A 27758-nucleotide genomic window follows, 5' to 3' on the forward strand; every position below is an offset into this window, starting at 1 on the left:
ATTTCCATGGCTAGTATAGATTGATTTGAGTTCATCAGTGCTTCTAAGGTATTTATAATCACCCCTGAGGTAGGCCAATTATGGCTGAACTCCAGGAATCCTTTTTATTTATTTAAACTAGCATTTATCCAGTTTGGTTGTATCTTATTCTTCGCATTTTACACCTGGAGACCTATTGGGGATCCAAAAATTCACAGTTGTAGTCCGTGCTACATACAGTCAGTGCTGGTCTCTTTCTGGTGTAGCTTTCCCTCAGCACATTGAACAAAGGGGGTCACCCACTAATGCCCCATACACACGATTGGATATTCCAACAACAAAATCCATGGATTTATTTCCGAAGGATGTTGGCCCAAACTTGTCTTGCATACACACGGTCACACAAATCTTGTCGGAAAAATCCGAACATCAAGAACGCGGTGACATACAACACGTACGACGAGCCGAGAAAAATGAAGTTCAATAGCCAGTGCGGCTCTTCTGCTTGATTCCGAGCATGCGTGGAACTTTGTGCGTTGGAATTGTGTACACATAATCGGAATTTACGACAACGGATTTTGTTGTCGGAAAATTTGATCAAGATCTCAAATTTTGTGTGACGGAAATTCCGATGGAAAATGTCCGATGGAGCCTTCACACGGTCAGATTTTCCGACAACAAGCTCCCATCAAACATTTTTCGTCGGAAAATCCGACCGTGTGTACGGGGCATTATTGTTTCCACAATTTAGATCAGAGATTTTATTTTTATTTTTTTAATGAATACAAGATATTTAATATATTAAATGGTCTGTTGTAATTCCATAGTTGGAATAAAAAAAAAAGGACAGAAGCATATTTTTTGGTTCATTGTGTATTAAATATATTATTATTACAGGTACTTGTATAGTGCCGTCAATTTACACAAATATAATATTTTTGTTGTTCTTCCAGGTGAGGAACTGCCCACAGCTGGATTTGTCCAACAATGTTGGAGTCCTATGTGACTCCGATTTTAATGAGCTATGTGAACCGCTACATAAAGAATTTGAAACCTTCTGACTTACAGCTGTCCCTCTGGGGTGGAGATGTTGTCCTTAGCAAGCTGGAACTCAAACTTGATGTTCTGGAGCAGGTATGTTATTTTTGTGGATTTATATCAGCTTCACTTGAGTCAGCAGTTTATTAAAGTGATTGTAAAGCTAAGCTTTTTTTTATTTTTATTTTTTTTACATAACAAACATGATATACTTACATCCACTGTGTAGTTCGTTTTGCACAGAGTGGCCCCGATCCTTGACTTTTGGGGTCCCCCCGGCGGCGTTGGTAGCTCCTCCCCGCATCATATGACTCCCTATGAGAAGCACTCTCCCAGGGGGTTACCTTGCGGGCGCACTCCTGAGTCCAGCATTCGTGCCCATAGACGCAGAATGCCAGACTCTTGGGGGGGGGGGGGGGGGGGGGCGTCATTGGATTTGATTGACAGCAGCGGGAGCCAATGGCTGCGCTGCTATCAATCTATCCAATCAAGAGCCGAGACAACGGGCAGAGGGGAAGAGCAGGTCTCCGACGTGGGATTTACAGGTCTCAGGTGAGTAAAACGGGGCGGCTGGGGGGCCGGTCAGTGACCAAGTTTTTTCACCTTAATGCATAGGATGCGTTAAGGTGAAAAAATATGAGAGTTTACAACCCCTTTAACTTTAAGCCTAGGTTCACATTTGTGCAAACACAGACATCGCATGTGATTTGCACCCGCACTGCGGGGCCGATCGCATGCAATATCTGTGCAATGCAAATTTAGCCATACAGTTGTATGGCTGAACCCGCATTGAATTCACACAAATAAGGTACAGTGACTTTTTTCCCCCTGCACTGAAATCGGATCGCATGGTTGTTCTGACCTATGCAATACTTTTCCTGTGCGAGTTCGCACTGTGATCTGTGAACCGATCTGGGGTGTCATTAACAATTTATTGACACCTGCAGCAGTTCGCAGAGGGCAGTGTGAACTGCCTGCAGGAGAGATGTGAAAAAATCACACCACGGATGGTCAGATACATCCAAATCTTTTATTGATGATCACATCACAAATTACAGTAGCTCAGCTAGTGACTTTAGGATCTTTATTGTTGTGAGGCACCAAGCTTTGAACATGCATATCTTCCTGACTTGTTCTTGATTAACATACAATGTAACCATCTAAGTGTTGACTTTATTTGTTGTATTGAATTTTAATAAAACCCTTTTGTAAAAGAATAATGATTACATTACAAAAGACATGGTGCAATGTTTCAGAGCCACACAGGACCCCTTCGTCAGACATGGTTCTGCGTGACTCTGAAACGTTGCACCATGTCTTTTGTGATGTGATCATTCTTCAATAAAAGATTTGGACGTATTTGATGATCCAAATTGTACTGGCAAAAATGTGCATTTGATCAGTACTGCTGACAAAACTGAGCCTAACACCTGTGCTTGGTTCAAACTCACTAGTCCAGGGATTCTTAACCTGAGATCCATGGACCCCTAAAGGTTTCATGGATGGGTTTCAGGGGGTCTGAGGGTCAGATAAAAAAAATATTTACGGTCTCTATACGGCTCCCCCCTTGTCCCAATCAATACTCTTTTCATTAAAAGAAAACGCACCCTTTCACTGCTTTATATTGATGTCCGTCTCTTGACTTGCTGTTGGCCCATGTTTGCCATTTAAATTTGTATCATCGTTCTCTGCACAACCACCATCTTGTGCCGCTTTATAATAGGAAGTGCTAATCCTTATGTAGTAGTAATAGTAATATTAGTAGTTGTGCTGGTGGTCACATTTAAATAAAATATAAGTAACTATATTTATTGCATGCAAAGTTGTGTTTACGTGAATATTTCTGCATAGGGGGTCTATAGCTTTCATCAGATTCTTAAAGGGGTCCGCGATTGAAAAAGGGGTTAAAAACCACTGCACTGGATTGTAATATTGTAATGCAATGTAATAGAATTTGACTCCATATGTTGTTATAACATAAACGCCAGTTGATAAAAGGCTGGTTAATGCTGGAACATGTACATTCCAACATGGTTCATTGCATTCCAGCTTTGATAGCCCATTCATTCAAAAGGGCTACAAAACCCCCAAGAACATGCCAAATGTAGTGCAATCGCTACTTTTGTATACTACATTGCACCAAACTGCAAACGCTTGGTTGCCACAAACACAGTTTGTTTGCGAGATGCATTTGGGGTGCCATTAATAATGGCATCCATATCTATCACAAAGGCAGCATGGGTGGTGCGGGAATTGTGCATGGAACCTGCCTTTCCCGCACTTTTATTCTAGTTTGAACCAGCCCATTCCAAAACACGTTCCAATACACTTGTGGTTCATAAACCTGCACTAGTGAATCTTGTGATATTTGTCAAATTCAACTGGCTGCAGTGCTTTCTGTAACACCAGTGAACCGTGTCTCCCACCCACTCAGTGCAGACCTGGATATCGCAGTCACTGGCTTTCCACAACAAACTTAAGTGAATCTACAAGTGCTCGCTTAGGTTGCCCCTGCTGATGTGTTTGGTCACACAGGATTCCGGGGGAAAAGTCCAGAGTGACGAAATGTGTTGACAGGACGTTTTTTAATCTGAGTTTGCAGTAAGGTTAAATGCAGTCTGGTGAGTTTTTTAATCGAGCACACACATTGATCATAACTTCATTTTTAGTACTAGCATAGTGACATGAAGATACAAAGTGTTAAAATAGTATTAAACCCACATATCGTTGAGCATAATAAAAGAAACATTCCCCGTGAGCTATTTGTTAAAATTCTTAGTCCAGCACTTGCCGTGTACAAATTGCGGTGCTGCTGCATTCCAGTCTGCATTGGAACGTTAAAGCTGTAGTAAACTTGTTTCCTAAAAATAAGAAAGCTGGTCCCCCTGCATGTTTGAGTCATAATGTACTGGTATGCACCGCTTTGACAGGGAGTGGGGACGTTTATGACAGAAAGGATCATTAGGGTCTCTTCTGTTATAAAAACTCTGCCTGCCAGTGGATTTTTGTCACCAAGAGTTTACTACCACTTTAACAGTGAACAGTTTATTTGGGAGCCAGTCTGTTAGCTGGGAGAAGCAGTGAGGTATGTTGTTGCCATTCTAGGTTACAGGGCTTTGTGTTTTCCATTGATGTCACAGTGTAAGGAGACACAACTCTAGTGTCTGCATTCAAGACTGGCTCCATTGGATAGTGCAGAATAAAGGAGCCACCCTTAAACAGGAAACCTAGGGCAGTAGTCATAACAGTTTAAACAGGAGCATAGGCCAGAGCTAAAAGTTAAGGTTCCTACTTAGTAAGTGATCAAATCAGCTACGGAAAAAATTTGTTTCTAAAGGTGAACATTTATTTATTTTATTGTAATGCATTCTCTGTATTAAAGTAAAAAAAAAACTTTTTAATAGCAGCTCCTCCAAACACTTACCCAAGTTAATTCTTGATCCAGTGATGTTCTGTCTGCAGCAGCTCTTCTTCCCTCTTTCTGGTCTCACTGCTTTGCTAATAGCAGCCATTGGCTCCTGCCGCTGTCAATCAAATCCTGTGAGGAGGAAGCAGAGAGCAGGGGCCGAGCGGCACTGTGTCTGTCTATAGATGTGCACAGCCTGGCTCAGGATTGAGCCCACAGGAGTGATCCTCTAGAAAATAGCTTGCTATGGGTGCGCTCAGAGAAGGAGGAGCAGAGGGAGCCAGTGGGGGACCCCAGAAGAGGAGAGGAGGTTCAGGGCCACTCAGTGCAAAACCATTACATTAACCTGTTTTAATTTTAGGAAAAAAAAATGTAGCTTTAGAACCGCGTTCAGAAGACACACTTATATTGATACATAATTTATTTGGATACACATTTTTGTTTTGATTGGGTAGGTTGATTTTTGATGATATATTGTATGTTTATTTCTTGTGAAGGTTGATGCCACAACACTCACACATCATCACATATATTTATCCAAACTGATTTATATTCACAGCAGTGAAAACAGTCAACATTGTTCTAAACCCAATGTAGTTTTTTTTTTTTTTGATACCTATGATAGCCAATATTATTGAGTATGGCATAGATTTAGTTAGGAAACATGCTGGCTCAGCTGCCATTGTGCCTCTCGCAGAGAGAGGTCACAAAAAATCTCCTCTTAGCTCTTCTCTAAATCCCAAATGAGACGTTTTTAGATCTGTGACTTGTATGTCAGAAGATTCCTCATAGGTGTCCCCAGGACAGAAGGAGAAGGGAAATCCAAAATGTATCCTTGTTGTAAGAAGTAGAGGGGGAAATATTCCATTGGGGACACCTATTTCAATGACAGTTGTCAGAGAGAATTTTTTCTATCACTTTGAAAATCTTTCCTCTATTGGATCTCTGTGACAGGAAGTAAAGGAATGTTTTCCTAACAGGACAGAGGCAGCACAAAATAAATTGTAGAGTGTTAACTCTTCCCTGTTCTTTCCAAAACTTAAAAAAAAAAGCTGTAAATACATTTTAGAATATATGTAAACCCAATCACTAAAATCTTCTGTAAGCTTTAACATGATTTCTAATTGATTTTCAGTATTTTGAAATACAAAGCTTTCATTAAATCTTTTCCTGGGTATCCTGCCCTAAAGGTCCTTGTTCAATTCTTCTTATGAGGTGTCGACCCTTTTGTTCTCTTGCATTGTCGTGTATCTTTCAATGGAGGCAGCTAGCAGATGCATGCATAGGTTTATTTCACTGTAGTCACCCCCTAGAAACCGGCCCTGAAAAATATGCAACTGCGTGGTTGTGGTGCATGCATGTATACATTAAGAGGCTGCAAAGAGGCTACAGGAGATTAGCAGCACTGAGATGCAGCTTAAGTTAAAAAAAAAAAAAAAAGTATTAAAAATAAAAGTGCAAATTTTTCCTGATACATAGTGCCCTGGCAAACTGAATGTAATTCATTCAGGGTTTACATGTACTTCATAAAGACCTTTTATTTGTGCCTGAACTTCAGCACTTTTGTTATCTTAAAGCAGTATTAAACCCAAAAGCAAACATGTATTATATTGCAGCTTACTAATTCTTAGATGTGATGGCTGCATTAGTTGTGTTTTTTTTCTTTATTTCTTTATTTCTTCTATTTTCATCTGGTGACCATGCCAGTAAGTCTGTTATTTTTCAAAAAAACAATCTCTCTTCCAGATGTATCATTTTACAGGGATGAGACAAAACATTTAGCACTGTCAGGGGTGATTACAATGTTTTGACTTATTTATTTTTGTAAAACTTTTTATTACAAAAAAGAAAAAAGCTGTTTGCTGTAACTGATTATAATGTTTTTAGTTGGAGTTTGGCTTCAATTTGTTAGTGTATCTAAATCTGCTAGTACTTCTAACACTCCTCTCCCCCCAGACTGACAGTGTTGCTGTCTTCTGTGCCCCCTGTTCTAATGCATCCAGAGTGGGGGCACTCTAATGGTGTGTTACTGGCCAGATCTCCAAGGTGAAAACAGAGGGAAAATATATTACACTTATATTACATTTTTGGTTTTGTGTTTTAATACTGCTTTAAGCGCTTTTTGTAACGGGACAGGATTTTTTTTTAGCCTCTTAATGACGAAGGTCAAAACAAACTTAAATGCCTGAACCTAGTTTTGCAACTTCAACATGTTTTCATATAAACTTCATACTCTGCAACTGTGTAGTGTATTCTGGTAAATTATACCTCATCTTTTTCAGGATAACGTGGACTTTCATTTGTTGATAACGCTCACTAGATATCTCCTGATTGTAATATTATGAAATGAAACTTAAAGTGGAGTTCTGCCAAAAAAATAAATAAAAAGTCAGCAGCTACAAAAAATGTAGCTGCTGACTTTTAATAATCAGACACTCACCTGTCCCGCAGTCCAGCGTTGCGGGCGCACGAAGCCTCTCTCCTCTCCCCCTCCTTTCCATGGCGCCGGCATTCCTACTGTGGGCGCACTGCGCATGTATGCCTCTAAAAAGAGGGAATCCGCCCCCCCCCCCCCCCCTAAAAAGAAATGACATGTCAAATGTGGCATGTCAGGGGGTCACAATCACTTAAAGCGTAAGTTCTATTTTTGGGTGGAACTCCACAATAAAAAAAGAAAAAATGTATTTCTTTTTTTTTTTTTTTTTTTTAATTCTTTAAATGGGCTTTCAGTTTTGAACAATAAAACCATAAGGTCTAAACATATATAGTTAGGATGTCGTGGTCTCAATATACAGTATATCCTTAAACTGAAAATAATGGACAAAGCCTCCTTGTTCAGATAGCTGGGGCTGTCAGAATACAATATCCTCAGGGTTATTCATCCATTTGTGCTTCAGCCAAACACTAACCATGAGTGAAAGAAATGTTTTTGTGTTTTTTATATATATATATATATATATATATATATATATATATATATATATATATATATATATATATATATATATAAAATATATTTTGTGTGTGTGTTTTAGACAGGTGTGAAAAAATTCTGTAAATTTAAAAAAGTTTTTAGAAATAGAATTGTTTTATTAGTTATTTAGTTTATTAGTTTATTTTTCTCAGTTAACAAAATGGAAAGTAAATGAACAGAAGAGAAATCTAAATCAAATCAATTTTTGTTGTGACCACCCTTTGCCTTCAAAAGATTTGCAAAATTTGCAGAAATGGAGCTCCAAACTTGCAAGGAACATTCACCGTGTTTCACTGTTGCCTGCACACGCTCATTATTGTACTGATCTCCAGCTCTTCGGTGAACAAACTCCCTCCTGCTACAGCCATGCATAGTTGAGTCACATAGCCTTGTTTCCATGTCGGAGGTCTGGCTTTTTGGCTACAATTCTAACATGAAGACCACTTCTGGACAGACTTCTCCTGACAGTAGGTGGGTGTACCTAGGTCCTACTGTTGCTGATGGCACTGCTGGACATCTTCCAATGTCAAAGGAAAGTAAGCATGATGTGTCTTTCATCTGCTGTATTAAGATTCCTTTGCCGACCGCTGCTTCTGCGGTCCTCAGCGTTGCCCATTTGTTTGTGCTTTTTCAAAAGAGTTTCAACAGCACATTGTAAAACCCAGGCTGATGCACTGTAACTACCTTGTGTCTTGTTGCTCTGCTCAGTCTTGTCATGGTGTATGTCCTGTGAGATGAAACTATCTTCCACAACCTCACCTTAGTAGCATAGCTTGGCTGTTCCTCACCCAATTTTAAGCCTCCTATACAGCTGTTTCTATTTAATTTAACAAGTGTGTTTCAACCTACATATGAAATTGATGATCATTAGCACCTGCATGGTATATTGGTTACTCATACACCTGACTCTAATCCTACAAAATCCCTCACTTTGTGCAAGTGTAAGAATTGATGCCGTTTTGAAGCCAAAGGATAGTCACACCAAATATTCACTTTGCATTTTGTAAATTGTGTGTGTATGTATATGTATGTGTATATATATATTTAAGCATTCTTACCTTACAGCATTTCTTCACACATGTCTAAAACTTTTGCACAGCGCTGTGTATATACTAAATATTTAGATATTTTAGCATTACTGAACCAACAGTAGATAAGCCAGGAATGGCCATCAGCTAAGAACTTCTAGGACTGAGAAGAAATGTAATGTTTCATGGACTGCACTTCACATGGGTTTGTTCCCAATCGGAACACTAGCTCTTAATGACGGTGAACAGATTGTCCAGGAATTGAGAACAGAAATCTTTGGAGCCTGAACACAGTGCTGCAAGGACTGAAAGTAGTCTGAGGTATGAGATTTGTATTTTTTTAGAGAGGAGGAGTGAAACTGGACTTTCAAACATTTAAGATAAGGTAGTAGACATAACATTTTAATAAGGATTGTGCTGTGAGGCAGCCAAAGTAAATTTCGAAAGGGAAATCTGCATAGTTCCTATTTCTATAATGGAATGACTCAAAATTTTAAACTATTCTTGTTTGTTCTCATTAGTTATGAAAAGTATTTTTTATACTCTCTGCTCCCTAGCAGGTATTAATAATGGATGTGAGTATTAGGGAATTGTTAGTTTCAGAACAACAGAAAAATGTAAAATTTCCTTTTTCCAAATTCATAAGTTAGTTTATCTTCTGCTTATGTCCTTAAAAGAGAAGTACAGCTAGAGCTTGTTTGGCTGTATTTCACCTGTGGATCAAAACCCCCCCCCAAAAAATATTCATGTAATAGAAGTAATGAGATATAGACATATTTGTCCCCAAAACACATTTTATCGTGAAGTCCCTTGGGACAAGTACAGTACCCAAAAAGCATTCTTGTTATGGGAGCTAGTTTGTAAGAGGGATAATGTTACCCTCCCTGACTTATTTATCCTTGCCATATCAATAGTTGATTATTAAAGATGGAAGTATTTGTAGTCTATATCAGGAAAACGGACTAGGGTGACAACAATGGCTCCCTCCATGGATACAGTAGAGGAATGCCATCCAGGGACACTCTAGGACCACTAAGTGAAAATAAAGCAAGAGAGGCATGTAGCCACCATACAAATGACTAGTAAGCTGCGATAAATATATTATATTTTTACACTTAAACCTGTTGGTTGACGGACTTGAATTTGCACATAACTGAAGATCCTTTATAGAAACAACTGGTGCCTTAGAAAATAGAAGTTTAAAGTTGGCTACTCATTATTATACAATGTAGTGCAAGGGACTGCCTGATTGCATACAATTAGAAAGTGTTTAGGTCTGGTATTTTACCCCAGCTAGGATCACGAAATGTCTACCATCATACCCGTGCAACTGGTTCCGAGTTTAACCAGATTTGGCCAATATAAAACATATTTATGGTGGACCTGTCCTAAGGTCCGAAGGTTATAGATTAGGGTATACACATTGGTCAATAAGATTCTCCATGTAAATTTATGAAAGACCCGTGGGATGCACTTTTACATAAGCCTATGACAGATGTTACCCGACAGGAACGCACTTTAATTACTCACATTTTTATGGCGACGATATAGTATAGCACGGTCGTCGAAGATACCACTTCTTAGCTTTTGAAGAGGTTAACCGCACATCATGGGACACAGAGCCTTAAGTAATTACTTAATGGGATATAGGCCACTTTCAGGTGTTGACACTGGTTATACCCAATCAAGGAAGTTCACTCCCTATATAATCCCTCCTCCTTCCAGGAGCACATCAGTTTTTTTTGCCAGTGTCTAAGGTGTTGGTCACGAGTGAAGACTTGCTATGAGGAGCTCCACTGGAGGGATCCATGCTGGATTTAAATAGCTTCCATAAAGACCAGATCCATCCAAAGTGCCATTGAAGCCTAAAGGGATGGTACCTGGGGCCTCGTATCCGAAACACAAGGTTTTGCCTGTAACGCCTCTCTTTGTAGGGCTGGACCCCAGGAACCCAGGGCTTAGGTCTTGTTACATTACCTAAACTTCCTGATGGGGTGCCCTTTACAGGTCCAAGGCAGTTGGAACCCCGTTTTAGGGACCCAGTCCTTGAAGGTTTGCTACGCAGCCCACCGTGATGGGTCAAGGTTGGATTGTCTGTTAATTCAGCAAATCCTGCAGCGAGGATAAGGTAAGGGAAGAAACTTGGGTATTAAAAACATCTATGTATTTCTTCCATTAGGGAAAAAATGTCTTAATTCCCCGCTAGAGGGAGTCTATGCACATACCTTACTCTGTTGTCTTCACTGTAAGCTCAGTCCATGTCTGGTTGCAGCGGCGTGTGGAGGGACACTTTGCAAGGTAAAAAATCAGCAAAAATGTTTTCTTCTCCCCCCTGATGGGACCAGAGGGTTAGGGGGACAGCAGTGCTGTACCCCCTTACATTACCCCCCCGCTGTGGGGGGGGGGGGGCGTGCGGGGGTACCGCTATTGTTTTTACTGTGGCTGATTTCATTGTTGTTTGTGCTGGCTGCTGGATGAGTCCCTGCTCCCCTCCCCCCCACGTGTTGGGTCGGCAGACCCGAAAACACTGCGCACAAGCGTGGGAACATTTAACAATAAAAAGGGGCAGAATTTTTTCTCGGTGGGGGCGGGGCCTAAGCGCGATGCCGTGAACGTCCAAGAGGACACACTGCAGGCTAAAAACAAAATACCACACAGCTGCGACAGTCTCTCCTCGGCTGACGAGGAGAAAACAAGCAGCCTGCAATACAAGTACCCCTAGGTGCTAAAGTATAAAGTGCACAGTGCTATGTGAAACACAGCAAGTGAGTGATCAAACAAAACAACATATCCATTAAAATATCAAAATAAAATACAAGAGGATATAACAAACAGTGAATAAATGAAGTCCAAAAACGTGTATATCCAATGATATAAAAGTGCCCAAATAAATTAGTCCAAAAATTTGGTGAATTTCACATATCCTATCTTCCAAACTGTGCCACCAAAAAACATGCTGTGGTGTCTTCCAGCCGCCCCCACAGGTGTATATGCTCACCTTCCTGTGTGTGACACAGCGATTAGACTATGTCAAACAAAGCCTTGGAGCCACTCCTGTGCTCATTAGGAACCAGCTGTGCAGACTTCCAATGTTCTCAAGTGGAGATGGTTTATGCAAGAGAAAAAAACTCCATAGCGCAATATGTAGGTATAAAGGATTTTAATCAAATAATCAGCTCCCCTCACTGGGGTACTCACATATTGTGGGTGCGTGAGTGCACCATCCTTAACAAGCATAAAACGGTCAATCTCTCGGTGTGGTGTGCGGTGCGGCGTGTGTAACGAAAATCTCCTGCTCTCTCTCTGCTGACAGCTCCGTCCAGGCCCCTCCCCTACGCGTGTTCGGCACCGGGACCACGTGCCTTCTTCAGGGGGATTCCCCCTGAAGAAGGCACGTGGTCCCGGTGCCGAACACGCGTAGGGGAGGGGCCTGGACGGAGCTGTCAGCAGAGAGAGAGCAGGAGATTTTCGTTACACACGCCGCACCGCACACCACACCGAGAGATTGACCGTTTTATGCTTGTTAAGGATGGTGCACTCACGCACCCACAATATGTGAGTACCCCAGTGAGGGGAGCTGATTATTTGATTAAAATCCTTTATACCTACATATTGCGCTATGGAGTTTTTTTCTCTTGCATAAACCATCTCCACTTGAGAACATTGGAAGTCTGCACAGCTGGTTCCTAATGAGCACAGGAGTGGCTCCAAGGCTTTGTTTGACATAGTCTAATCGCTGTGTCACACACAGGAAGAACATTGGAAGTCTGCACAGCTGGTTCCTAATGAGCACAGGAGTGGCTCCAAGGCTTTGTTTGACATAGTCTAATCGCTGTGTCACACACAGGAAGGTGAGCATATACACCTGTGGGGGCGGCTGGAAGACACCACAGCATGTTTTTTGGTGGCACAGTTTGGAAGATAGGATATGTGAAATTCACCAAATTTTTGGACTAATTTATTTGGGCACTTTTATATCATTGGATATACACGTTTTTGGACTTCATTTATTCACTGTTTGTTATATCCTCTTGTATTTTATTTTGATATTTTAATGGATATGTTGTTTTGTTTGATCACTCACTTGCTGTGTTTCACATAGCACTGTGCACTTTATACTTTAGCACCTAGGGGTACTGCACTTTGAGTGCAGCGATTTTTTCTAGCGCAGACACATTGTTTTTTTATTTTAATACTTTGCACGAATATGGAACGTGACTGAGTGTTTGCAGCTGGTCTCCACTGTTCACTTATTATTTTGTAGGCATTTATCCGTAAGTGGCTCGCAGGGTTTCATATATATTTTGTTAGCCTGCAATACAAGGACACAAGAGCTGTGGGACATGTGAGGCTTGCAAACTGGCATTCCTGATAGAGGAATGACACCTTTTTCCCAGCACTAGGCTGAATGTTATAGTGGCTTTAAATGTCATGACTATTTTCAGCGATTAAGTGCAATTTATATAGTGCCTCTGTTTTTGTACTTAGGGCTATGCCTACCAAAAAAGACACCACAAAAAACAGAAAAGTAAAGGTTTCACCCCCAGGCGTTAGGTTACCAAGTCACATTTCTATGCTGTCATCCTCACCTGAATTGCCAGTTATGGAAAGCCAGGGTGAGCCATTGGAACACATTGATGGTGCAACTGCTTCTCACATCTCAGCCCCTGTATACGTGACTGAAGATGTCCTTTCCTCCTCCCTGCAGGGTCTGGAAGAAAGATTAGCGGCTTTAATTGCATCCTCCATTCAGATGGATAGGAACTGTGCTAGACCCCCTCCCCCACTTCAGAACTTTTGCAAGGGGAACAGTTGGCACAGAATGAGGTGTTAACCTCAGTCGATCAGGAGGAAAAACAAACCGATGATGATTCCTCTGCGGAGGAAACAACGGTAGATGAGCCTTTTTCAGCCTCTCAAATCTGAGAAATTGCTGATAAAATCGCTTACGGAGATGGCTCATTCTGCTTTCATGCTACACCTAACAGAGTCTCCTGAAAATTCTGTTTCTTCCTTGGGTTTCTTTAAACCCTCTCAACCTTTTGCATGCGTTTCCTGCATATGCATTACTAGAACAGCTTATTTTTGCTGAATGGGATCATTTGGATAAGCATTTTCTCCTTCCTAAGAAAATTGCAATTCTCTATCCCCTGGAGGAGATACCAGCAGTTGACACTGCGATTTTCAATGTGAATAAAGGCCTAACTTGTCCAGTAGACAATGTGCAGATGCTTAAGGACCCAACAGATGAGGAGCTGGAATCCCTGTTAAGATCTACTTTTTCCATGGCAGGTGCCATTACTCAGTTTGCAGTCGCTGCAATAAGTGTCTGTCCATCCCTAAAGGACCAATTTATACAGGCCTTTAGAGAGCTTCCTGCACAACAAGCTTGGGATTTGGCTGAACTACCATTACTACTAGCATTATGCTTTGTCATAGATGTTATTAAGGTTCTATTCACCAGGCGTCCCGCCTTATGCTTATGCTTGTGCATATGCGTAGAATCCCGTGGTTAAAAAATTTGGTCAGCTGAAGCACCAAGACCTCCTAACTGGGCTCCCTTTTCATGGGGATGGACTATTTGGACAAATATATCCAAACAATTTCTAATGGGAAAAGTACTTTTTTTTTTTTTTCCCCAGTCGAAAGAAAATATAAACGCCCTTCATTTAAACAGGCTCTTTCCCCTATGCCAGGGGCTTCCGCCTCTAGGCAGGGGTGATGGCCTCTGCCGTCACACTCTAGAGGAAGATCTCAGAGTCGGACCCAGGCTCAAAAGAAGTCCTGGGGTTGGAAACCTGCAAGCCAGAATCCTAAAGCCTCATTATGAATAGGCAACTCCCCTCACCAGGGTGGGGGAAGACTTCTGCAGTTTTCAGAAGTCTGAAAAGAGGAAATTCAGGACAGATGGGTCATCTCCATGGTAACGCTGGGGTACAAGCTGGAATTTCTGGACTTTCCACCATCTCGCTTCCTGAGCTCAAGCGTTTCCAAAGATCCACAGAAAAGACAATCTCTGTTTCAGGCACTGGACCGATTAATATCTCAAGGGGTGATCATACAGATCCCCACAAAAGAGCAAGGTTTGGGGTTTTATTCAAACTTTTTTTATGGTACCAAAACCAAATGGAGATGTCAGACCCATTCTAGATCTAAGAAATCTAAATCAGTTCCTGAAGATCCGCTCCTTTCGCATGGAGAAGATCAGGTCAGTTTCTATCCTTCTAGGAGGAGAACTTCTGGCATCAATCGACATCAGAGATACATATCTGCAAGTCCCTATATTTCCCGCTCATCAAAAGCTTCTGCGGTTCGAGTTAGAACAGCAGCATTTCCAGTTTGTAGCCCTGCCCTTCGGGCTAGCCACAGCACCCTGGGTGTTCACAAAAGTGCTGGCCCCACCTCTAGCCAGGTTAAGGGCACAGGGCATAAAAGTCGTAGTGTACCTAGACTATCTATTACTAATAGATCAGTCGGTGGCTCATTTGGAGCAAAGCGTACGCACTACAACCAAGTATCTGAAGAAGTTGGTTTGGGTTCTCAACCTAGAGAAATCTTCCTTAATACTTCTAAAAAAGCTGGAGTACTTGGGTCTGATCATAGACACAGCCCAAGAAAAGGTGTTCTTGCCTCAGGCAAAGATCAACTCCAAAAGAGATAGTTGGAGCGGATGGTCAGGTCAAATGGCGATCCCTCTATTCGCCTTTGCATGAGGTTGCTAGGAATCATGGTGCCTTCAGCAGTTCCCTATGCCCAGTTTCATTTAAGACTGTTACAAAACAGTATCCTGTCTGCTTGGAACAAAACAATTCAAGCTTTAGACTTGCCAATGCAGCTGTCCCCAAGAGTGTCCCAAAGCCTCACTTGGTGGTTACTAACCCAGAATTTGCTGAAAGGAAAATCCTTCAGACCAGTCATCTGGAAAGTGGTAACGGCGGATGCCAGCGTTTCAGGCTGGGGAGCAGTACTAGAAAAGACAACTGTCCAGGGACAGTGGTCAAGAACCAAAAAGAACCTTGTCTATCAATTTCCTAGAGATTTTGGAAGTACATCTGGCTCTAAAGACCTGGACTTTCAGGTTACGGGATTGTCCTGTCAGGATTCAATCCGACAAGACCACAGCTGTGGCCTATATCAATCACCAAGGGGGCACCGAAAGTCTCTCAGTGCAGAGTGGGGTGAACCATATCCTATCTTGGGCAGAAAGGAATGTTCCGTGCCTATCGGCAGTCTTCATTCCGGGAGTAGAGAATTGGCAGGCGGACTACTTGAGTGAACCGGGCTGTTTGCCAAAGATGGGGGACTCCGGACGTAGATCTTCTAGTGTCCAGGTTCAACATCAAGTTAGTCAACTTTTGTGGCCAGAACAAGGGATCCATTCACATGCGGAACGGATGCATTCGTGACTCCTTGGGATCAGTTCTCACTGATCTATGCATTCCCCCCCTATTCAGTTGCTGCCTCGACTTCTTTGCAGGATCAAGCTGGAAAGAAAGCCGGTAATTCTGGTGCCACCAGCATGGCCCAGAAGGTCATGGTATGCAGAAATCGTAAAGATGGCAGTGGAGGGCCCATGGTCCCTTCCACTACTGCCAGATCTGGTCTCACAGGGACCGATATTCCATCCTACCTTACGGTCTCTAAATTTAATGGCTTGGCTATTGAAACTCGCATTCTGAAGAAATGCGGGCTTTCCGGGTCATTTATCTCTAACCTGATTAATGCAAGGAAGCCAACTTCCCGAACGATATATTATAGAGTCTGGAGTGCTTATGTTTCCTGGTGTGAATCCAAGGGTTGGCACCCTTGGAGATATATCATAGGCAGAATTCTTGCCTTTCTACAATTGGGGTAGAAATGAAATTGGCCTTGAGTACTATTAAAGGCCAAGTCTCAGCTTTATCGGTCTTATTTCAAAAGACCACTTGCTACTCATTGTTTGGGCTGCTCTTTCTTGTAGAGAGCCATATCTGATTTGTCAGAGTGGTGTTACGCCCTCATCCAGACTTTTTTTTTTTTTTTTTTTTTTTTATCAATAGTTGTTTCAGGTTTCACCTGAACCAAGATATTGTCCTGCCATCGTTTTTTCCAAAACCATGTTCCAGGGAAGAAGATGCACTACATTGTCTTAATGTGGTGAGAGCAGTGAAAATCTATTTTAAGGCAACTGCTCAGATTCGTAAGACTGATGTCTTATTTATTTTGCCAGAGGGTCCTAAGAAAGGACAGGCAGCATCGAAATCCACTGTCGCTAAGTGGATTCGACAAGTGATGATTCAAACTTATGATTTAAGGGGTTAAGATTCCCCCGTTTCAAGTTAAGGCGCACTCTACCAGGTCGGTTAGTGCTTCTTGGGCAGTGCGTCACCAGGCCTCCATGGCTCAGATCTGTAAGGCCGCAACTTGGTCTTCAGTGCATAAATTCACAAGATTTTATCAGGTGGATGTAAGGAGGTATGAGGATATCGCCTTCGGGCGCAGAGCTCAAGGATTTTACAGGTAAGCTGTAATAAAAATCCTATTTTTTGCGATTCGGCACTGCGTTGCTTTAACTGACAATTGCGCGGTCTTGTGACGTTGTACCCAAGCAAAATTGACATCCTTTTTTCCCCACAAATAGAGCTTTCTTTTGGTGGTATTTGATCATCTCTTTTTATTTTTTGCGCTATAAACAAAAAAGAGCGACAATTTTGAAAAAAAAACACAATATTTTGTACTTTTTGCTATAATAAATATCCCCCCTTTTTTTTTTTTTTTTTCTCAGTTTAGGCTGATATGTATTCCTCTCCATATTTTTGGTAATAAAAATCGTAATAAGCGTATATTGATTGGTTTGCACAAAAGTTTTATAGCGACTACAAAATAGGGGATAGATTTATAGCATTATTATTGTTATTATTTATTATTATTATTATTATTAAATATATATAATTTTTTTTTTTTTTTATCGTGACTGAGACGTTATGGCAGACACATCGTACAATTTTTACACATTTTTGGGACCATTGGCATTTATACAGCAATCAGTGCTATAAAAATGCATTGATTACTGTAAAAATTTCACTGGCAGTGAAGATGTTAACACTAGGGGGCAATCAAGGGGTTAACTGTGCTCCCTGCTACGTGTTCTAACTGAAGGGGGATGGGCCTTGCTAGAAGAAGAGATAGATCGGTGTTCATACTTTGTATGAACACACGATCTATCTCTTCTCCCCTCAGAGAACTGGGATCTCTGCGTTTACACACAGAGATCCCGGTTCTCGCCGTGTCACGAGTGATCGCGGGAGCCCAGCGGCACTCGCGTCGGCTCCAGGGGCGAGTGGCGAGTGCACGCTCCTAGTGGCCACAATAAGAAGCGACATAACATGAGGGTGATTCGCGCAGCTGAGCCATTCTGCCACAGTAACACTTCAGCGGGTGGTCGGCAAGCGGTCAAAAAATGGGTTCACTGTACGTTCGTTACCGAAAGACTGACGGCTATCCTTAGGGACAAGTATAACAAATTCCAACGGACATGGCAGCCCTGGATAGACAATTTCCCACCTTCTCAGATAACCTCCCGATTCTTAGAACTGTTAAGGTTCCATGTGGTGCAGTTTAAAAACCCCTGGGGTACCCATCCCCCCCCCCATTTTCCCTTCTCTCTCGCTTTCTCTATTCTTCCTGCTGCTTGACTTTACATGCTTCCTCACTTTGAGTTTCTGTAGGCTTTGGATGAACAACGTAGCCGTGGCCATCTAGTTTTGCTATGACATCGGTGGTTTAGATTACATGATATTGATTGTTTGCCTGGATGTTGTTTTTTTTTTTTTTTTTTTTTTTTTTTTTGTCATTTCTTGTGAATAAACGACCCTTACATCTTAGATACTCATCTTACGCTTACAAATTGATGTTCCGTAAGTCCTGCCTTATCCACGCTCCATTACGGCATAAGAGCGTTGCTGCTCTCACTTTACATTTGGGGAGCAATGCTTGTACAAAGTACATTGATATTTTATGTTTTTGTATCACTTTTACTTCTCTTGTTCTATTGAAAACTTTCAATAAAATTTGAGCAAAAGAAAGTGTTTAGGTCTGACCTCATATTTATATGATTTTGGTAAATCTAAATGAATGTTGTACAAGAAAATTGTCTAATGTGTAGCCAGCTTTAGTCTTCATGGTAAATTTCTCAAATTATGAGAAATATCAGTTTTTAGAGGACATCAAAAACCTGCTTCTTCTTTCCTAGGCACTCTTCTTTGCTGTGTAAGGTATATGTTGTGTTTTACTTTCTGCCTCTAAGCTGGCCATTAAAAATCTTCCAGTGATGTGTGTGTGTGTGTGTGTGTGTGTGTGTTTTTGTTTTTTGTTTTTTTAATTCTGTAGACTACACGGAGAAGTGATAATCTTTGCAAAAGTGGCATGACCTTTTTACACTCACCCCGGCATTTTTGCCCCACTGCTCTTTCATCTATTGCAGCCATTGACATTACCCAGCTCTTCCAGATAGATATAGGGAAACTTGTGACCTCCTCCCATGACTAAAGAATACATTTATGAGATCACTCAAGGAACTACTGTACAAAAAGGCTATGGCTATCCTGGGGTTAGCATTATGTTATGATATCAACATTCAGTGGTAATATGTAATTTTTTTTTCCTGATTGTGGATTGCAGCACATGAAATTTGTTTTGATACAGAAGCAGATTTCCTTTGACATATTTGTGTGATGTGTTTTATCAGGAGCTGAAGCTTCCGTTCACCTTTCTCAGTGGTCATATACACGAGTTACGGATACACGTACCATGGACGAAACTTGGGTCAGAATCGGTAGTGATAACAATCAACACTATGGAGTGCATCCTGAAATTAAAGGATGGGGCTCAGGTAAGATGCATGGTTTTATTTCCAAGTTAGGCGCACAGATGATTAAAGAATAAGCATACCATTCTCTACAGCTTGAAAGTATAACTAAAGGCAAAACTTTTTTTTTTTTTTTCTTTTCGATAGCGTGCAGAGGCATTCGCACACTTGCCAGTATTAATTGCTGTCTGTGCCCCCATTAGGGAGATTCACCCTCTCTATTTGTCCTGTTTACCATTATCATTGAAAGTAAAAGTAAATCCCAAATTTTGGGTTGTCCCCAAAAAGTAATAGAGGAGAGATCTTCCAATGGGGGCCCTAGTTCTGGTGACCCAAGAATTCATTTAATTTGCAGGGAATTCCTCTCACTTCCTGTTTGGCTATGGGACAGGAAGTGAAGTGAAATCTTCACAATGGAACACAGATGATGAAATAAAATCTGACAGAGGTTATATTCCTCTCTTGCTCTATCCAAAATCAAAACAAAATGAAACGTTTTGCCTATAGTTCTACTTGAAGTCTAGAAATTGCCTTCAAAAAGTATTCATACCCCTTGACATATTCCACATTCTGTCATGTTACAACCAAAAATGTAAATGTATTTTATGAGATAGACCCACACAAAGTGGAACATAATTGTGAAGTTAAAGGAAAATGATAAATACTTTTTCAATTTTTTTGTTTCAATTCTTTACATACACATATCTGAAAAGTGTAGCGTGCATTTGTATTTAGCCCCCCTGAGTCAATACTTTGTAGAACCGCCTTTCGCTGTAATTACAGCTGCAAGTCTTTTTGGGTATCCCTCTACCAGCTTTGCACATCTAGAGAGTAAATTTTTTGCCCATTCTTTGCAGAATAGTTCAAGCTCTGTCAGATTGGATGGAGAACGTCTGTGAACAGCAATTTTCAAGTCTTGCCACAGATTCTCAATTGGATTTAGGTCTGGACATTGTCTGGGCCATTCTAACACATGAATATGCTTTGCTCTAAACCATTCCATTGTAGCTATGGCTGTATGTTTAGGGTCATTGTCCTGATGAATCTCCGCCCCAGTCTCAAGTCTTTTGCAGATTCTAACAGGTTTTCTTCTAAGACTGCCCTGTATTTGGCTCCAACCATCTTACCATTAACTTTGACCAGCTTTCCTGTCCCTGCTGAAGAAAAGCATCCCCACAACATGTTGCTGCCACCACCATGTTTCACGGTGGTGATGGCGTGTTCTGGTTAATGTGCAGTGTGCGTTTTCCGCCACACGTCGCTTTGCTTTTAGGCCAAAAAGTTACATTTTGGTCTCTTCTGACCAGAGCACCTTCTTCCACATGTTTGCTGTGTCCCCCACGTGGTTTCTCGCAGACTGCAAACGGGAGTTGTTATGGCTTTCTTCTTGCCACTCTTTCATAAAGGTCAGATTTGTGAAGTGCACAACTAATAGTTGTCCTGTGGACAGATTCTCCCACCTGAGCTCTGGATCTCTGCAGCTCCTCCAGAGTTACCATGGGCCTCTTGGCTGCTTCTCTGATTAATGCTCTCATTGCTCGGCCTGTCAGTTTAGGTGGACGGCCATGTCTTTGTAGGTTCAGTTGTGCCATACTCTTTCCATTTTCGGAGGATGGATTGAACAGTGCTCTGTGAGATGTTCAAAGCTTGGGATATTTTTCTTTATAACCTAACCCTGCTTTAAATTTCTCTACAACTTTATCCCTGGCCTGTCTGGTGTGTTCCTTGGCCTTCATGATGTTGGTTGTTCGCTAAGGTTCTCTAACAAACCTATGAGGGCTTCAGAGAACAGCTGTATTTATACTGAGATTAAATTACACACAGGTGAACTCTATTTACTAATTAGGTGACTTCTGAAGGCAGATGGTTCCACTAGATTTTAGTTAGGGGTTTCAGAGTAAAGGGGGCTGAATACAAATGCACACCACACTTTTCAGATATTTGTAAAAAAAAATGTAAAAACATTTTCCTTCCACTTCGCAATTATGTGCCTATCACATTAAATCCCAATAAAATACATTTATGTTTTTGGTTGTAACATGACAAAATGTGGAAAATTTCAAGGGATATGAATACTTTTTCAAGACACTGTAGTTATTTGTCTCAGCATACCTTCACACTGTTAAAAGAAAGTGATTGACAACCCATCTATATTTTTTTAAAGTAACAAACATGTCATACTTGCATGCTCTGTTCAGTGGTTTTGCACAGAGCAGCTCTGATCCTACAGAGCTCAGTTTGGCCCTGCTTCCCGCTTCCTCCTCATTGGCTTTGATAAAAAGCAGCAGGAGCCCATGGCTCCTACTGCTGTCTCTGAGCTCATGAGGAGGGGGAGAACCTCTGCTGTCATGCACATCGCTCGATCGAGATTGAGCTCAGGTATGTGTTATTTGGTGGGGGGGGGAGCTGCACTTCAGGTTTTTTTACCTTAATGCAGAGAATACATTAGAGTAAAAAACCTTCAGCGTTTAGAACTACTTTAAAGCGGAACTTCACTCAAACAGTGAAGTACTGCTGGTTCACTTCATCCTCCTAGCCTGTAGCTGAGTTGAAGATTTTTTTTTTTTGGAGGGGGAGGGATGGAACAGGCACCATTATTTTTTATTGGTACTTCCACAGTAATCGCCTAGGCGAGGATTATGCTGCTTGCCCCACCCCCACCTGCTGCATGATTCACTTAGCTTTGCCCATGAGCATTAAGGACTAGCTATGACTCCTCCAGGATGCCATTGCTGGCTCCTGTATTCAAGATGATGGCGCTCGGGACCTGAAGAAGTAAGTAGAACAGGCTATAGGAAGACAGTGCTGGACTCCAGGCACTGGTACTTGCCTAATTTTTAAAATTCAGCCACTACAGCATTCGTAGCTGCTAAAAAAATAAATAAAAACATGTTCCCCTTTAACTTCTACTTAAGTTGAGGTTGTGTCCTGCCTCTTAATTACCTGTTGAATGCCAGAAATGGGTGATAAAGGCTCTGGCACTTGCCAATTACATGACAGATATAGGGCTTTATGCCGGGTGAGTTGTAATTAAATCTGGATTCAACAAGCAATCAAAGTCCTTTTTTCCATTTGGGAATTTACAGGGACAGGTGCCTGCACTTCTACTTTTCTTTGTTACAAATATTTTAGCCCAGGACAGGTCCACTGTGAAAAGATTTGTGAAGAAAGTACATTTTTAGAACTGTTAACCATGTAGTAGGAACCCGGCTAGCCTCTATTTCATACTTGTCTTGCACTAAGCATTTATGACTTTGCTGGTGAGAGAAAAGCAATTGCTCCTTGCTTTTATAGGAGATTACCTATATGTCTTAAAATGGTTGAGTGCTTTGAAAGAAGCTTAGACATAAATCTGTTCTGTGGAATCTGCAATTTTTTTTGTGAGCTGGGTTAAAAAAAAAAAAATATATTCTGAAATCCGGTGGCATGATGTCTAAAGTGCCAAAAAGATTATTGTCGGAACATGACATAACTGGAAAGTCATATGTACATGTTCAGCAGGTAATAAAATAAGTGGAAAACAGATCAATGTGGATTGTGTTCCATGTTCTCACTGGGGTCAGTGTGTGAGTTGTTCCATGTCCGGACGTTGTTAGTCATGTTGCCAAAATTCTTATATCCTAAATAGAGGCAGCAGTAAACACGCAGTAACCCTTAACTGTTATCTTTCAGGAGAAGCAGATTATTTCAGCTTCCGTATCAGTCTATATTTCTGTATCAGTGGTATATCTTTTTTATTAATGCCTTAAAAGGCATCCATTAGTGCAAGGATGTGGAAATTAATGTAGCATTCAGGAGCTAGTTAATCCAGTCTACATGCCAGAAGGCAATTTTAAGCTACCAAGTAGTCTGCTTTCTTTGACATTAATAGAAATGACACAAACAATTCTTTTTTTTATTTTTAAAGTATTAGTAACTTAGTTCTTGAGAGGTATTGAACTTGACATTCTAGAGAATTTGTGTATTTAAAAGTAGTTTGTAAATGATCACTTTGTAAAACAACCCATTCTGTTTCAAATAGAAATAAGATGCAAAACTTTTTGTATAGATAATGAAAAACATATCCCCCCCCCCTTTTTTTTTTAATAAGCGATCACATTCCCTCTGTTCTCAGCTGCATAAGAGCTGGGGTGAGGAGAAGCAGCAGTACACTGATCTTCCCAGTGAATGGCTGTGCAGCGGGGTGTGTCAGGACAAGTCTGATCATTGGAGGAGAGCACATGGAGTTCCCAGCATACCTAGAGAATTGACCCCGATGTGCTCTTCTGCTTGGTGTGGTCAGTTTTTAATAGGAAAGTGGAAGGACTATCAGGAACACCAGGGATTTCACCTTAAGGAAGCAATACAAAGAGAACAGGATACTTTCTCATACAAATACATGGTACAGCAGGGACATATCAGGAACATGAATTGTTGGGGTAACAAACGCTTTAAGTAAGGATGCATTTTTTATTTGTTGTAAAATTTACCTAAAAAGTAAAAGCGCTCTTTGTCTATGCAGGGCAAAGAAACAGGTTTGCTTTAATTTAGCTCTACATATCAACATGCGCATACATACCTTCCTTAACCATCTCTGGAACTGTGTTCATCCGTTGGGACCAGGACAAATCCCTGTGCAAGCAATGTGTCCCTACAGTTGAAGCTCAAAGCAGAACTTTAGACAAAACTGTTTTTTTTTTTTTTTTCTAATTTTGGATAGATTAAGGTAGGGTTTTAACCCCTATAAGGTTTATTTTTACCGTCTTTTGTTCTATTAGGGAGATTTACGTTCACTTCCTGTCCCATAGCCAAAACCGGAAGTGAAATTAAATCCCTGCAAATTAAGGGAATCTTCTTGGGGACCCCCAGATCACCAGAACTAGTGTCTTTATTGGAAGCTTTTCCCTCTATTACTTTTCTGACAACAACTCAAAATTTGGGATTTGCTTTTACTTTCACTTTCAATGATAATGGAAAAAAAGACAAATAGAGAGGGTGAATCTCCCTAATTGGGATGGAGACAGTAGTAAAAACCTAATAGGTGTTCTAATACTTCTCCACCCTATCCAAAAAAGTTTTTTTTTTACCTTTTTTAGTTTTAAAGCAGAACTTGAAACATAACCTTTTTTTTGGATAGGGTATGGGAGGGTTACACCCCTTTTTTTGCCAGCTGTGTCCCATTAAGAGATTTATCTTTACTTGCTGTTCCATAGCCAAAACAGGAAGTGAGAGGAAATCCCTGCAAGGTATAGGAATGCCTTGGGGCACCCCAGGTCACCAGAACTAGTGTACTCATTGGAAGATTCTCCTTCTGTTACTTTTCTGGGGGCAACCCCAAATTTGGGAATTTCTTCTTTTACTCTTGACGATAATGGTAAACAGAAATAGGGTTAATATCCCTAATGAGGGCACACACAGCAATACAAACCCAATGGGGGAGTCTAATCTCTCTGCAAGCTAGCCAAAACGAATAAAGTTTTGCCTTTATATTTTAAAACTGTATTAAATCCAAAAGCAAAAAATGTATTCAATTGCAGTTTACCAGTTCTTTGCTGTGGATGGTGGCTTCATTTGTTTTTCTTTTTTTTTTTTTTTTATATTCACCCGTTGATCCTGCCAGTAAGTCTCTTATTTTTCAACCTACAATGGGGCAAAAAAGTATTTAGTCAGCCACCAATTGTGCAAGTTCTCCACTTAAAAAGATGAGAGGCCTGTAATTGTCATCATAGGTATACCTCAACTATGAGAGACAAAATGTGGAAACAAATCCAGACAATCACATTGTCTGATTTTTGAAAGAATTTATTTGCAAGCTATGGTGGAAAATAAGAATTTGGTCACCTACAAACAAGATTTCTGGCTCTCACAGACCTGTATCTTCTTCTTTAAGAGGCTCCACTGTCCTCCACTCATTACGGGTATCAATGGCACCTGTTTACTTGTTATCAGTATAAAAGACACCTATCCACAACCTCAAACAGTCACACTCCAAACTCCACTATGGTGAAGAGCTGTCGAAGGACACCAGAAACAAAATTGTAGACCTGCACCAGGCTGGGAAGACTGAATCTGCAATAGGCAAGCAGCTTGGTGTGAAGAAATCAACTGTGGGAGCAGTAATTAGAAAATGGAAGACATATAAGACCATTGATATTCTCCCTAGATCTGGGGCTCCACACAAGATCTCACCCCGTGGGATCAAAATGATCACAAGGATGGTGAGCAAAAATCCCAGAACCACACGGGAGGACCTAGTGAATGACCTGCAGAGAGCTGGGACCAACGTAACAAAGGCTACCATCAGTAACACACTATGCCGCCAGGGACTCAGATCCTGCAGTGCCAGACGTGTCCCCCTGCTTAAGCCAGTACATGTCCGGGCCCATACGAGGTTTGCTACAGAGCATTTGGATGATCCAGAGGAGGATTGGGAGAGTGTCATATGGTCAGATGAAACCAAAGTAGAACTGTTTGGTAGAAACACAACTCGTCGTGTTTGGAGGAGAGAGAATGCTGAGTTGCAACCAAAGAACACCATACCTACTGTGAAGCATGGGGGTGGCAACATCATGCTTTGGGGCTGTTTCTCTGCAAAGTGAACAGGACGACTGATACGTGTACAAGAATTTATGGGGCCATGTATCGTGAGATTTTGAGTGCAAGACTCCTCCCATCAGCAAGGGCATTAAAGATGAAACGTGGCTGGGTCTTTCAGCATGACAATGATCCCAAACACCCCGCCAGGGCAACAAAGGAGTGGCTTCGTAAGAAGCATTTCAAGGTCCTGAAGTGGCCTAGCCAGTCTCCAGATCTCAACCCCATAGAAAACCTTTGGAGGGAGTTGAAAGTCCGTGTTGCCCAGCAACAGCCCCAAAACATCACTGCTCTAGAGGAGGAATGGGCCAACATACCAGCAATAGTGTGTGACAACCTTGTGAAGACTTAAAGAAAATGTTTGACCTCTGTCATTGCCAACAAAGGATATATAACAAAGTATTGAGATGAACTTTCGATATTGACAAAATACTTATTTTCCACCATAATTTGCAAATAAATTATTTCAAAAAACAGGCAATGTGATCGTCTGGATTTGTTTCCACATTTTGTCTCTTATAGTTGAGGTATACCTATGATGACAATTACAGGCCTCTCTCATCTTTTTAAGTGGGAGAACTTGCACAATTGGTGGCTGACTAAATACTTTTTTGCCCCACTGTACTTTAATAGACCAAGCTATCCAGACAAAGTAGCAGTTATAGAGTTGAGATAAACCATGTTAAACTGAGAGGGGGGCTCACAATGGTCAGCTTTTATTTATTTAGTGTTTGTAAAACCTTTACCCCAAACAGAAAAAAATGTTTTGCTGTTATTGCTTTAAAAATATTAGAACTTTTTACACCTTTTTAATGTGACCTATAAACTGTACAACTCAGTTGAACAACAAACTGAAATCTTTTAGGTGGAGGGAAGTAAAAATATGAAAAACTAAAATAATATGGTTGCATAATACTTTGTTGAAGCACTTTTTTGATTTTATTACAGCACTCAGTCTTTTTGGGTATGAGTCTATCAGCGTGGCACATCTTGACTTGGCAATATTTGCCCACTCTTCTTTGCAAAAACACTCCAAATCTGTCAGTTTGCGAGAGCGTCTCCTGTGCACAGCCCTCTTCAGATCACCTCCCAGATTTTCAGTTGGATTCAGGTCTTGGCTATGGCTGGGCCATTCCAAAACTTTAATCTTCTGTTGAAGCCGTTCCTTTGTTGATTTGGATGTATTCTTTGGGTCGTTGCCATGCTGAAAGATGAAGTTCCTCTTCATGTTTAGCTTTCTAGCAGAAGCCTGAAGGTTTTGTGCCAATATTGACTGGTATTTGGAACTGTTCATAATTCCCTCTACCTTGACTAAGGCCCCTATTCCAACTGAAGAAAAACAGCCCCAAAGCATGATGCTGCCACCACCATGCTTTCACGGTGGGTATGGTGTTCTTTTGGTAATTGCTAAGGACCGAACACTCTCACCCTTGGAGTCCCCCATGACAGCGAGTGGGAGTTTCTCTCTCTTGCAGCCAATTTCACATTTAAAGTCACACAGCAGCAGAAATCACAGAATGAATAAACTACAAGTCCCCTCTTGTAGTTCACAATGGAATATGAGTGCACTGATCAGCCTCATAGTTCCACTTAATCTTCTTTGAGTTTTCTAACAGAAAGTCCGTCCGGATGTACAGGCGGAAAGCTGGAGGGAGAGTGTGCAGGGGCCTGACATTGTACTCGTCATCCGCTGACCGCATGTGCAATATTTTGCATGCTTCTTGATCATCTTCTGTAGCATGGCCACTAGAGATGCACTGAAATTTTGATGGCCGAAAATTGTGTTTTTGGCACTTTGCCGATAATGGTGCTGAAAATGCAGGCGATTTTGTTTCAGTTTTACTGTGCTTATGAAATGTTTTTTCATAGCTCATGTGACTCAAAAACCACATCATAAATGTAAAACAGGAGCGT

General features: G+C 41.1%; 1 protein-coding gene across 1 annotated transcript in view; it reads left to right on the top strand.

The window, feature by feature from the left end:
- VPS13B (vacuolar protein sorting 13 homolog B) overlaps positions 1-27758 on the top strand; it is a 1301055-nt gene that overhangs the window by 1186 nt on the left and 1272111 nt on the right. Inside the window, exons 2-3 of the mRNA XM_073632833.1 lie at positions 933-1113; positions 19152-19295. Of these exons, the coding sequence (XP_073488934.1) occupies positions 967-1113; positions 19152-19295 (291 nt within the window). The 5' untranslated portion in view covers positions 933-966. The remainder of the gene's footprint in view (positions 1-932; positions 1114-19151; positions 19296-27758) is intronic.

Source organism: Aquarana catesbeiana, linkage group LG05 (genome assembly GCF_042186555.1).
Source record: "Aquarana catesbeiana isolate 2022-GZ linkage group LG05, ASM4218655v1, whole genome shotgun sequence".
NCBI lineage: Eukaryota > Metazoa > Chordata > Amphibia > Anura > Ranidae > Aquarana > Aquarana catesbeiana.